The 13,904-nt window shown below is 39.0% G+C and overlaps 1 protein-coding gene across 7 annotated transcripts; it reads left to right on the top strand.

The window, feature by feature from the left end:
* The first annotated feature begins 865 nt into the window (after window positions 1-865).
* ewsr1b (EWS RNA-binding protein 1b) lies at window positions 866-9,971 on the top strand. Of its 7 annotated transcripts, none has more exons than XM_088076791.1 (15): window positions 866-941; window positions 1,433-1,469; window positions 1,841-1,895; window positions 2,401-2,539; window positions 3,058-3,253; window positions 3,348-3,607; window positions 3,718-3,874; window positions 7,266-7,303; window positions 7,865-7,894; window positions 8,021-8,136; window positions 8,217-8,346; window positions 8,450-8,560; window positions 8,830-8,956; window positions 9,055-9,411; window positions 9,586-9,971. In XM_088076791.1, exons 1-15 carry the CDS (start codon window positions 926-928, stop codon window positions 9,620-9,622), a joined length of 1,806 nt encoding a protein of 601 aa, XP_087932917.1. In that variant the 5' UTR covers window positions 866-925; the 3' UTR covers window positions 9,623-9,971. The 7 variants fall into 7 exon arrangements, with proteins under 7 accessions (XP_087932917.1, XP_042344284.1, XP_042344283.1 ...); XM_042488350.2 differs by having other exon boundaries at window positions 867-941; window positions 2,398-2,539; XM_042488349.2 differs by having other exon boundaries at window positions 888-941; window positions 1,430-1,469; window positions 2,398-2,539.
* The last annotated feature ends 3,933 nt before the right edge of the window (window positions 9,972-13,904 follow it).

The following is a 13,904-nucleotide window of genomic DNA, read 5'->3' as shown; positions in this document are numbered from 1 at the left end:
TAAGTAAGAAATAAATGTCTTTAAATAAGAAAAATCCTGGAAAATGTTGAGAAGCTAAGCAGAGGTACACTTCCGTGTTACGTCATGTCTTCTTCCTCTTTGTATGTGCTGGCAGTTTACAAACTACAGTAAAGACACATAGCCGCCACCCAGTGGACACAATAATGCATACAAATCAAATTCACGCTGTTAACCCTTTAAAACCTAAGCAAATGGCTTGATTCGTTTCGAAAACATGGGAAGAAGATGAGCAGCAGCAGGGTGGGCATAGGATCCATAAGGACCCCCCCCCCAAAAAAAATGTTACAAGAAAAATACCTGAAAATGCCCCCTTCAAAAAAAAGGGTAAAAAACAAAAACAAACCTAACAAACAAGAACAGGAAATTTAGTTATAAGTGCGTGAGTAAGTATCTATCTATCTATCTATCTATCTATCTATCTTCTTATATTAAGTTGAAGATCAACCCCAAATTTTGTTCCATACTCACAGTATGGAACAAAATTACAATGCTAACAGCCAGCCAGCCAGTTACAAATTGCTCAAAACAGAGCAGTGAAAATTCTAAGTGCATTTTTAGGAGTACAGTACAATATTCGAAGCAATCATTTTAAAGGAAAACTCTTCAACTTTATTACTATTATTATTATTATTATTATTATTATTATTATTATTATTATTATTATTATTATTATTATTATTATTATTATTATTATTATTATTATTATTATTATTATTATTAAAAACAGAATTCGAGCCCAACGAGCCAATTTTCTGCCAATTAATTTCATCCTAAGTGCCAAGCGGACTCTGCCACTGTTCACGCAGGCGCTCGTATATCTCGCGAGATTTTGTGATTTGCGCAAAGAGAAGTACGTTGCTCCGGCAGTCAGCCTTGTCCAGTCGTCTTGCACAGGCACACTAAAATGGCGTCGGCCCCGGGTGAGTGGAAAATCGTGGTATTTCTGTGCTGATTTAGACGAAGTTGTATTACTCATCGTAGTAAAATGAGTGTTAGACTTTGTTTTAATGAACATTGCGGTGACACAGTCGGATTTTTTTGTCGATATCATATCAAAAGTCCTTACGGTCGGTTAGCACAAGGCCTAACGTTAGCCCCTCGAGCCGCTGCGCTATTTTCTAACGTTTCGGGTGGATTTTATTAATTTCGGCATACTGAGGTTGCTAACGGACGCAAGTTTGCTAAATGTACAAAAGTGTTGAAATGAATGTGCTGATATTGACTGCTTCCGTCGGCTGTAAAGCATCGTTTTGTTTAATGAATGGTTAACCTACATGGGTGTAGTTGAATGGCGACTTAACGACGGCCCGGTGTCGCGTGTTGCTAACGTTAGCATTGCTGCTCGCGCGCAAAGAATGTTTTGTTCGAGGGCTCAGCCGTTATCTAACCAACATGTCACTTTCCCCAGCAGATTACAGCTCCTACAGTCAGACCAGTGCTCAGCAGGGGTAAGAGGCTTCAATTAACGTACTCATGATATTCATTTAAAAGTTTTTAACTATTTGCGTGAGTGTGTGTGTGTGTGTGTGTGTGTGTGTGTGTGTGCATGGAAATCGTAACGAGTTCATTTGCAACACCAACGTGTTTCATGTGGTTGTTGAAAAATGACTAAATATAAAAGTAGTCATTAGGAAAACGTGTTTGAATTCCGTTGTTAAATATGATATACTTGGAAGTAGACTCAACATAGTTTTGGTTATTGTTTAATATCCTCGATCACAGTGCAGATTACCTCTGTTTAAGACTGCACGTGTGCAGGTTTTAGGAATGACGGGAGCTCTTTCCTCTGATGCTAAACTGGCGATTTGTGTTTTTACAGGTATGCCTCTTATGCTGCCCAGCCATCACAAAACTATGGACAGTCTGCAACACAGGTGAGATTAACATAATGGGCAGGGCTCCCACGGTCATAAAAACCAGCAAGAGTTTTAGGCCATGAGGCACATTTTCTAGACCTAAAAAGTCATGGAACTGGTAAAAAGCATAAAATATTTGTGGGAAAAATAATTGAATTTTGTTGTGTGTGTGTTATGAAATTGTTAGTTGTTTTCTGCGAATAGTGTCCTGATAATGTAACATAATGGTAAATTTATTTTATGCATCTGTCAACATAACCTTGCTTTGTGTGTTACATTTTCTTTACCATCTTTATTTTATTCACACTTTTAATCTGTCCCTTCATGTTTACTAGGTAGCTGAAAATATGTTGGGGCAAAAAAATATAAATGTTGGGTCTTTGAAAAGCCATGGAAAAGTTTTGAAATGTTAGAAAATGGTTAATTTCTAAAAAGAATAAAACTAGTTACACCCAGACTTAGTGCTAAATCGATGTTAATCTACCTAGCAGATAAAACATGCTATTTTCTTCTTTTTCAGCAGAGCTATGGTCAACAGAATTATGGATCCTATGCCCAACCTGCTGCTGCAGATGGCAGTTACTCCCAGACGACACCTGCCTCTGGAAGCTACCCTCAGCAGCAACAACAGTATGGGTCCACGTACGGCCAGCCAGCATCTGGTAAGTTGTTTTTTTTTAATAGGAGTATTTGACAAATTTTGATGATGCTCTGCTTAGAACTACATCCAATGGGTTGGGTTGCAAAGAATGAAATTGAGCCATAGTTTTGTTTTGGGTTTTTTGGGGTGAATTTGTATGGATTTTAAACAAGTGACATTCCTGGTTGATACCTTCCCCATTATAAATTCTAACAGAATACTGTTAATCCTGTCCACAGATATTGCAGTCTACCTGCCCAAATCAGATTTCAGATAGCCATGTGCTTCAAACATGTCACTTAATCTTCCAGTGTGTATAGGTAATAATAGGCAAGTAATAATATAGTCAAAGGCCTAATCATGCACATCTGACCTGATCAAAGGTAAATTAATATGGACATAGAAGTTTGCATTTGAAAATAAAGGTCTGTGTTTCAAAAAACATTTTCTGTTATAACATAAATAGTCATTCCCTCAATTTTATGCTATATGGATGGTGCACACAATAGGAAATTCTTAACGATTTTTATTATCTCACAGCTGGTTATCCTGCTGCCCAGTCTACCACTCATAGCTACTCCCAGTCCACCCAGGGTTACGGAGCCAGTGGTTATGACAGCACTCCTGCTGCTGCTGCTCCAGCTGCCTCCCAGTCTTACGGCTCTCAGCCGGGGTATACTGCCCAGTCTGCCTACCCTGGTTATGGCCAGCAGGCTGCTCCCACTGCACCACAGAGGTCTGTACTCTTCAGTTAGAAACCAGTTAGGTAGGTGAATTCTACAAGAACATACTCATCATTTTACTCCTTGCTCTATCTTTGTCTCTAACAGTTACAATGCTAACAGCCAGCCAGCCAGTTACAACCAAAGTAGCTACTCCCAGCCAGGGGCATATGGCCAGCAGCAGTCTGGATACCAGTCCCAGCAGGCAAGCTACGGCCAGCAGCAGGGTTACCAGCAGCCTTCCCAGCAGCAGCAACAGGCTCCTCCTGCTTACCCTCCTCAGGCCTCTGGTTCCTATGGGCAGCCTCCAGCCAACCAGTACAGCCAACAAGGTGGACCTCCCAGTTACAACCAATCCAACCATTACAGTAAGTTCTACTCGCCCTTGTCTAAACGCTGTTTTCCAATCTCCACTGATAAAAGCCAGTTTAATGTCACCGTGGATATACGTTGATGCATTTGTGCTTCTATCTTGCAGATAACTACAGACAGGATGGCCAGGGTGGAGGTTCTGGTTATTCCGGCTCTGAGTCTTCGAGGTACCCAGGTTCAGGGGACAGCAGGGGCCCTGGCAGGGACGGCTTTGATCGAGGTGGAATGATGCATCGCGGGCGTGGCATGGGCCGTGGCATGGGGTAAGTGTCTTTCCTTAGCACCTAACCTCACATCTATTTTGACTCCACAGGTGCAGTGGCCACTTGAGGCAGGGTTGAGAAGAGGCTCATATGGGACAATATATTACATTACAATATGTAAACTAATCATTTATCAGCAATCAGTGCTGACAAATGATTAGTTTCCCTTGTTATGCGTGAGGCCCGTGGTGGAACGTGCAGTACGCTTAAACACTAGCAGCTTCTCTCATCCAGTTTCTCTCAGCCCTGCCTCTAATTTTGCCAAAGGTAAGGAAAAGGTTTGTCCCTTTTTTAAACTTAAGTTGATTTCACCAGAGACCTGTGCATAAACATTTAGGTTGAACAGCTTATATCTTAGAACATACTTTGATTATGAGCCAATATCAATCACTTAGAAGCCGATCATTTAAGGATTTTTCAGGGTATTTGATAGAAGCGTATTGCAATTATATTTCACATATCTACACAGTACCAAAATACTAATGGGTTTCTTTAAGGAAGGTTCAAACACTGTCTAACTACCCACAGCAGCACCCTTTTAAGCATTTTCTCTCTAAGGTGCATCATTCCCTTTGTGGTGAGTGTCTCACATTCAAATGCTACAAGAAGAATGCAAATGGCAGTTGTATAAATCGTGCTGATTCCCCCTTCCCCACATTTATTGTGTTGCTGGAGTCCTTTACTAAAATATAGTGTGTCCTGCAAGACCCTGCAACTTAACACTTATATTCTAAGGAATTTATAAATTGACTTGGGCCATATGCAGTACTTTCTGTTGCATTTCAAATACACATTTTCAGGTGCTATATCTGGGTCAATATATTTCCTTTTGATAAGATATTTTATCCTTTTTACTTATGTATAAATTCACTGGTGTTTTCAGTTTATGGTTGGGTTTGCGAGGCCGTCACTGACAATAGGCACTTGTCCTCATTTAACCGGCCAGATGAAGTTATGCCAAAAATGAAAAATTGCACCGTACAAATAGCAGTCGGATATGCAGATGGTACTGTGTGACCTCAGTGATAAATTGCATAAACTAAAGAGAAAGAAAATGCAGAACTACGTTCTCTCAAGTTTCAGAGTCAGTTTTCTGTTTGTCACTCCAACATCAGTCTTAGATGATCAGAATGTATCTTGATGCATCTATAGTAGCGAAAGAAGTCCTTGAATCTCTTTAATGGGGTTTTGTGGTCAATGTCTCAATATCCATCCAAGCTAGAATTTATCAGTGATAACTTGATTTATGGTCAAAAAACATTGAGAGCAAATTTGATACAAATCGATTTTCTAACGCATTCACTATTTTTATTTGCCAGATATGTACTGGCAGTGTTTTGTGGTGTCACCCCTCCTTGTCAAAGTTGGAGGGGAAAAAAGGTGTAATGATTTACAAAACATGGGAAAACACAGTGTTTATTAAGGCTGTGTACACAGACATACTGTATTTGTTCACTTTTTCTGGAGTGCTCTTGGGATGGTTTTAGTGCCGATACACTGAGTCAACAGATTTTGCTCTAGTGTGACCCAGTGTAATCTCAGCCTGGCGACAAAAACTGGCATTAAGGTGTATCATATATTTTTTTGAAATTGTGTATAGGTGTGTGTCCCTCATGATGGTGAAATTAGAACTCCATTGAGCTGGTCCTCGACACATGTACTGTGGTACTTACTGAAATCAAATTTGCTCTTGATGCAGAATGGGAATCTGAACAGTTTGCTCCCTGTTAATGCACATTGTCTGCTATTCTCAGTAGCTGAAAACCCAACCCCAAGTCAGTTTGACTGACATTCAGCTCCCCCGAAATGACACGAAAAGGGTTACTGAGAGAGGCCAGGGGTGTTACAATGAAAAATGAACAGAGGTTGCATTATGCATTTGTTTTGGTTTAGACTGTTGTCAGTGCTCTAAAACTTAAGGCTGAAAAGATGAAAAACTCATTTTTGAATGACCATATTTGGTTTTCCAAAATACTGCATATGCACTTTGCAATACAAATCTTTATGACATGGCAGGTTTTTACTTTTAGGATTTCAGTTTTGGGAAAGAACCTTTTTTCCTTAAATCTTGGACCAATCAGTTTCGGGTTAGAAATGGCTCATGAAGTATCGGCTGTTATCTCAGGTGTTCTCTTAGAACTTTGTGCTTTTCTGATACATCTTTCTAAACCCTTTTAAACACAACAGATCTGCATGAATTCTTTCTCCTGGTTTTGGTGCAGTGAACACAAATACACACAAAAACAGTTTTTAGACATTTCAGTGATTTTTATGACACGGGACTCTAATCGAGCAACTCTGACGTGTTACCAAAATAGAGGTAAGAAAATAATGTATTAACAAATTGCATAAATAGCTGTAGAGCCACACGTGAATTCTTAACTCCAGAGTTAGCATACATGTGTTTTTTAGTTCAGTTTTCATTTCAGCATAATTTTAGCTTTGCACAGGTATATTTGTGTGTCATGGGGGGGAGTGGGCACATTCTGTCATTTTGAAATGTTTGAACATGTTTCTGTGGTTTGTAATACAAATGTTTGATCACATTCTTTTGAGCACTTTTTTAACATGCTTTGTCACATTTATACCGTACAGGTAACAGTGAGAGCCATTTAAAACCATCTATTCTCTAAAAAGTATCTGCACTCAGTACAGATCCGCCAGCTTAAGCAGCAGGAGGGAGCTAAAACAAAGATTCGGGGTCTGCCTTTTTTTCCAAGAACTGAGGATGGTGTTTTTTGTTTTGTTTTTTTTTTAAGCATGATGGGTATATCAGTTCACCTTAGAGCCTTTGTTTTTCATTTAAGATAACACTGGTTAACTGTAGAAATTTATTTTTGGTGTTGATTTGTTTTGAACAATTGTATAATTGTATTTTTTAAATGTATTTTTATTACCCGGCGAATGTGATTTTTCATCTTGTGAAATTTCAGATGCATTGTGTCAATTTTTTATTTTTTTTTTACATCTGTATATATCTGATTTAGCTGTAACATTTGTTAAAACTAATGTTATTAGAGTGTTGACTTCTCTCTGGGTACAACTATATTTTCCATCAATGCATCTGAAATATTTCTACCTGTGTACAAATGTTTGGGTTTTGTGACATTTTCAAATGCAGTGAAAATATGTTAGTCATTCATAGCTTTGCACATGTGTATCCACTACTGAAAACTGTCACTGAAGTTGTACTCAGCTAAGGAATGGGACATAGTTTTAATACTCTTATCTCCTCCTTGGATTGTGTATTAATAATTTTGGGGAGTTTTTTAGTTGTTGTTGGGCTAGTTAGAATGTTTTGATTACTCCCTCAATCAAGCCACTTTGCTCGAGCCATGGAAGTGGCAGTAAAAGGGAAGTCGCCTTCATATCTCCATTTATTCCCCCATAGCAGCGCTGGAGACAGAGGTGGCTTCAGTAAGCCTGGTGGTAAGTTACGAGTATTACACTGGTTAGTCCTTTCAAAGCCTTTAAACCTTTTGAGCAAATATGCTTCGAGTATTTTTGTGCCTCACATTGTGGTATGCAAAATTTATATACATGAACACATTTGAAAATATTGGGGATTTTTTTTCAATGCCTGAGACCATTTCCCTGGGGTACTTGGTATAAACCATTCATTTGTTATGGTTCGACTGAGTTTTTGACAGGTTAATGAAAAAATTTCCATTCAAACGAGTGTTACTGCTTTTAACAAATCTCATGAGCCGAATTCCTGGGTTTTTGAGGATTTCTTACTGGTCTTAGAGGCTTTTCAAATGACACAATTATATGCCAAAGGGTCTGAGGTTTTCTATTTTCAATTCAATATATCACTTGTGGGAATTGTGTACCATAAGATGCCATTTTCAACTTCCCAATATGGCTGGCAGCATCTTAAAGGAAATGTCTATCTTTTGTAGTACTCCTCAGGTGTTGTACACTGAACTGAAGTTGCACAAACTGACTTTTCTCAATCTGTTTCTCTCCCCCTCGACTGATGGACTACAGGACCTATGAGCAACGATGACCGTGAAATGGGTGAGTAGAGTCACATTATATTCCTTCTGAACTACCTCATGTATTGAATGGTTTTCTTGAAGTGGTATTTGGAAATATTGTTTTCGCAGGATATTTAAAATTTGTATGCATTTTCTTTTTTCATAGGACGCCCTGAAGAGCAGGATGACTCTGAGAACAGCACAATCTACATCACAGGACTGACTGAGAAGGCTAACCTGGAGGAGATGGCTGAATTCTTTAAACACGTTGGCCCCATCAGGGTAAGAATAGCTCTTTGCTCTAAATGTTGTTTAAAAGCAAAACTTGTGTGAAAATTCAATTAAATGTTTTGTCTCTCTAGATTAACCGCAGACTTGGCCAGCCTGCCATTAACATTTACACGGACAAGGACACCGGAAAGCCCAAGGGAGATGCCACTCTGTCCTATGAGGAGCCGGTCTGTGCCAAAGCAGCTGTCGAGCACTTTGATGGTAGATTTTACTGACCTGAACAGAATCACATAAACACGCAAATCTCAAAGCTCCTGATAGAATTACTTCAACTAAGATATCTTGTTTTTATCTAAAATTGCAGGAAAGGAGTTCCAAGGCCGAAGGCTCAAGGTGTCTATGGCACGCCGTAAGCCGATGATGGGTGGAATGAGGGGAGGCATGCCCATGCGCGATGGCATGATGGGTCGTGGAGGTAAATATCAGTAGTATTTGTTAAACTATTTTAAGGTGTTTTCACACTTTTCTTCCCTGTCTGGTGCCAAGGTGATTTGACCTTTGGGTCTCTAAAATGCCTAGCTTTTGGCTTCACAAGAAACCACTTGCTTGAGGGGGACGAACAGTTGAACCCTGTAGCCTGTCAAACAGTTCTATAGTGGAAAATTAGCAGGCATGTGAGTTGCTGGAGGAATAATATAAGAATAATGGGAATGCGGTCCTATGATAATGCTGTCATTTTGTCAGGTATGATGGGCCGTGGTGGAGACCGTGGTGGGTTTGTCCCACGTGGTGGCCCCCGTGGTATGGGCAGAGGTGGACCCACAGGAGGCAACATGCAGCAGAGAGCTGGGGACTGGGAGTGTCCTAACCCGTATGTATTACTTCACGGTGAAGTGTCGAATGCCTTATCGTTTTATTAGTTAATTAGTAAGTCTAGTTTGTAATTTATTCAACGATCTGTGTTCCCAGGGGTTGTAGCAACCAGAACTTTGCCTGGAGGATGGAGTGTAATCAATGCAAAGCCCCCAAACCAGAAGGGCTGGGCGGTGGCCCTCCATTCCCCCCTGGCGGTGACAGAGGCAGAGGTGGAATGGGAATGCGAGGAGGCAGAGGTATGGACCGCGGCGGGCCAGCAGGAGCTGGAGGTCCAGGTGGCCCCGGAGGTTTCCGTGGAGGTTGGGGAGGTGACCGCGGTGGCTTCAGGGGACGAGGTGGAATGGACAGGGGAGGTTTCCGTGGGGCCGGGCGTGGAGGACCACCCATGGACCGAATGGGTGGCAGAGGTGGAAGAGGAATGGGCCCACCAGGCGGAAAGATGGATATGAGGTAAGATTTAGATGTTCTGTTGCTCTTCCCATTAAAGAACCCCAGGACGATAGAAACGATCATTTTTAAAGCCGTTAAAAAAGGAAATGCATGTAAGCATGTGACGAAAATGTTGGTGTGAAAACCAGCCAATGTCTGTCACTTGATTCTGTTCTCTTGCCATTTTATTTTTAGGGACCACCGTCAAGAGCGCAGAGAGCGACCCTACTGAAGGAGAACTTCATGAATGTTCCTCTTGTGGAATTTGTTTTTTAGGACGAGAATTTTTAATTTATGATTCCATATTTCGATGATTATAAAACTGCTTTCAACATCCTGTGCAGGTTCATTCAACTCCTGTTTCCATTTATTTTTTTAAAGTTTAGTTTACCCATGTTTATGCTGCATCTTGTATTGTGCATGTTTTTTTTGTTGTTTCTTTTTTTAAATATTAGGTTTGACATTGTGTTGTAAAATGTTTTTTGTTTTTTTTTTTCATTTGTTAACATAATTGCTTCCCCTTTCCCATAACTGGCAATTATATGATGACAGATTTGGGAAATAAAATTTTACTGATTTGATGTCTTTGAGTTGAGGGCTTTACTCACCTTTACAAAATGGAAATTCAAAAATTTATCGACATTGATGCAGTCTCTTTGAAATGACAGATACTACAGGTGAGGAGTTGCAGTTCCACATTGAAGTTTTTTAGGATCTGTAGAGATTATGAAAGCAGTCCACTCTATCACAGTCACATGACTTTCTTTAACAAAACTTTCTTCACCACAAATGATATGTTTTTTCTTTCACAAGGATCAGACATCATCCTTAGAGCTGTAAGTATGGGACACATTTCAGGGTGCTTCAGTAAAAGCTACTCGCAAGGTAATGGACTTGTTCTGGTTGTATAACCTGATAAATAATTTCTGTGTTTATTACCATATCCTGAGAGGCACTTCAGGGTAGTTATTCTTTGAGTGCATCAGCTCTCTGGCATTCAGAGACCCAAAAGTAAAGTCTGCTTTTTTTTCGTGTTATGACAGAGCACATCTGCAGTTTGAAGTGGTTGCTGCTGTTACTTTTCTTGCCAATAGATGGCGCAGTTTGAAGTGAAACTTTGATGCAGCAGTTCTGACTTAGATTGCTTGACCTGTTTTTTATGCTTTGACACACTAATTTCACCTGAAACAGCAGCACACAGGACATCGGGCTTTTTCATATGAATGATGTAATTCAGCTACCATTCAGATTTAAGGAAGAACAAACTGGCATTGACTATTTTATGTTCCCTACATGACTGCTGCCATAATAATAAAAAAAATGTTAATTCATAACCAAAGACATGATAAACGAGCTGATCCATATGCTGATATAATGCTGCCTTGAGTTTTCCATTCATCTGTAGACCGGCTTTAGTCTCATTGCCGTGTTTTTTTCTAATGAGTGCTTTCCTTATAAGGAAATCAAGTTGGTTTAAATGCTGTTATTAATTACAGATGTCAATCTTTGGCACATTTTATTTTGAACATGTGGCTGCTGAAACCATCCCACAGCTCTTTGATGTTTTCTTTTCAAACATCTATAGGGTTACCACTGCGTAATCCCGCCTGTACGATTCAGTCAAAACAGTCTGGCGAGACAGTTTGTTACATCATTACAAGTATTTTCTATGTAGTACTTGAAGTTGCTGTTTACAATCATTGGAATAAAACAATGAGCCTTTTCCTCTTTATAAATAGCTGACAGGTCATTCTCTTATGAAACACTGAACAGCTCAGCTTGATACATTAGAAATGGTCCCACTTCACAGTGTTGTTATGTATACAGTGACAGATACAGTGATCAAGGCTCATGTCTGTGTGTGCTTTTTAACTTGTGGCCCTCTACGTCATTCTTCCGGGAAGCCAAGTCACAGCTGACATCCTAAAGTGCTTCTCATTTGCTGTGGCCACTTGTTCATGTGGATTAATAGAGTGCTGAATTCTCTCCCTCGCTCTCTCTCTTTCCTGACAGAAAAGCTGATTCATCCAGGCCCAGAAAATGATCTCATCAACCCCCACCTTCTCCCTCCCTCTTTCTCTCTCTCTATCCTCCGCCCCCTCCCTTCCCTTCTTTCTCCCTTTCTCTGTCTTAAACAGACACATCCCTCTTTTTAAATGAAAACAAGCCCTCCTCCTTGGCAGTGGGCTTTGCTCAAATTCAAACAATCACACATTAGGAGAGAACATGAGCCGCTCCGATGAATTGTTAAAGGGGAAATGAGATGGTGGAAAAAACTTTTTAAGGCCCAGACAGAAGTTTTCAAACATACAAATTGCAAATATATTTACATACAGTTACAGGTTTTAACTTATCTATGAGGGTTTCTGTGTCCCACCAACTTTCAGAATAAGTGTAGGTGATTAACAACGTTGTAAAAACAAGCTTTACAAGCTTTCTTATCATGTGCTTCAAGTTTTGGCTTTAGGGCTACCCTTTTGTTTACACTCATCACAGATGATGTCTTTACAGCCCTGAGCAAGTTTCCATGGTGTTTTCCAAAATTTCAACATACTATTATAACCTGAAAATCAGGTCTGTTGCACCAAAGTTTGACCCAAGTTTCAACCTTTATGTTGACCGGTAAACCCCTCAGTCCCTGACGGTATCAATAACAGCATGTCTGGTCATGCGTTCTCATTCTTACCTTTGGTATTTTTTAGCTGATATAGAGACAGAGGGTCAACATAAAGTAGCACGAACAGCACACCTTTCATCTTGTAAAGCTACAACGATTAGTCGATAAAGTGAGATGATCAAAAGAAAATTAATCGCCAAAAATGTTGGTAATCGATTCATCTTTACAGTCATTTTTCAAGCAAAAATGTCTAACATTTGTTGGTTGTAGCTCCTTACATATGAGAATTGGCTGTATTTATGACAGTAAATGATGTATTATGTAGTAAATGCATGATATTCTTTGGGTTTTGGACAAAAGAAGCAATTTGAAGATGTCACTTTGAGCTATGGAAATTGTGATGATTATTTTTCACTTTTTTGACATTTTATAGACTAAAACGATTAGTTGTGGAAATGGTCGACAGATTTGTTACTTGTGGCCTTGTTACCTTGTGCAGTGATTTAAATTGACTTTTATTTGTCTCTGTAAAGCATCTTTGAGCACTGGGAAAAGCGCTCTATAAATAAAGCGTATTATTATTATTATTTAATGTGTGATGGACACATTTACTATCATGCACACAAACGATCATGTGCTTTTTAATTGGCTATCTTATCTTCGTCTCTCTCACTTTACAGCCTGCTTTACTGGACTTGAGATCTCTTGACTATATCTCTCTCACTGCCTCCCTCTATAATCCCTCAAGCTCCTGCTGTTTCAGGGTTTACCGGTTCTGGCCTCTCAAAGTGTGACATCTTTGACTTTTGAAAGGCCTCTTGCAAACCTCTAATCACACATTTCGTTACAAAACCTGCAAGAGTGAGTCTGTTAATGCTTAACCAACATATCACATGCTTTAATCATTGGTGAGATTATACTATTTGAAAAGAATTTTCTTAGACTGAGAGGAGTCGGTGTCTCATGATGCTGAAGCTCTATTAGCCTCCATCACTTTAGGCTATTTGGTAAAGAGACCACACAGAGGATTCATTATTCTGAGACTATGAAAGCTGCTCATGTGTCAGCCCAAATGAAAAGTCATTAAAAACATATTTCTCATTTTCTTAGGAGTAAAACAGCCTCAAGACTTGGTGCAACCGATGTAAGACGATGAACTTAGAAAGAAAAGTTAGAAAAAAATACCACTGACAGTATTCTATTGCACTTACAAATACAATTTTGCGGTATTTTTACTTGAGTAATTACATTTATTTGATATCTACAATTAATAGTTACTTTGCAGATTTAGACGTGATCAACAAATAAAATATCATGCATTGTTATAGATTCAGCCTGCAGCGAAGAATTATTGTCATCCTCAATTAATCAATTAGTTGCCCATGACATCCTCAGATGTCTTGTTTTGTCCACAAACCAGTTTACAGTCACAGAGGAGCAAAGAATCCACAAGAGTCACATTTGTACTTCTTTGACTTTTTCCCCTAAAAAAACAAGACTCAAACAATTATCAGATTAGTTGATAATTACTTTAAAAACCAAATTCATTCAGCATGTTGGTAATAAATGTTTCACAAATTGCAAGAAATTATATATTTAAATGTTTTGTTTGTTTTTTTTAAAGCTAGCAGATTTTTTTAAATTGTAATTTTAAATTTTTTTATAAAGTTATTTGTTAAGGACTTTTCCCACAAATCTGAAAAGTTGATCATACTTAAAATCTTGGGAACAGATTGCCTTGACAAGGGAAAGTAAATATAACTCTTAATCCTGATTAATGCATTTTAAGTAAATTTAACAATGGGATATAAAGTGAACATAAATTGAGATTTCTAGTTATATTTACTTACATTTTCAAGGCAATTTATTATTTTTTCCTAGATTTGTTTTTGAGTAA

The sequence above is a fragment of the Plectropomus leopardus genome, chromosome 4, assembly GCF_026936395.1.
Source record: "Plectropomus leopardus strain MGB_pleo_1.0 chromosome 4, ASM2693639v1, whole genome shotgun sequence".
Lineage (NCBI taxonomy): Eukaryota > Metazoa > Chordata > Actinopteri > Perciformes > Serranidae > Plectropomus > Plectropomus leopardus.
This window is presented reverse-complemented; position numbering and strand designations above follow the sequence as displayed.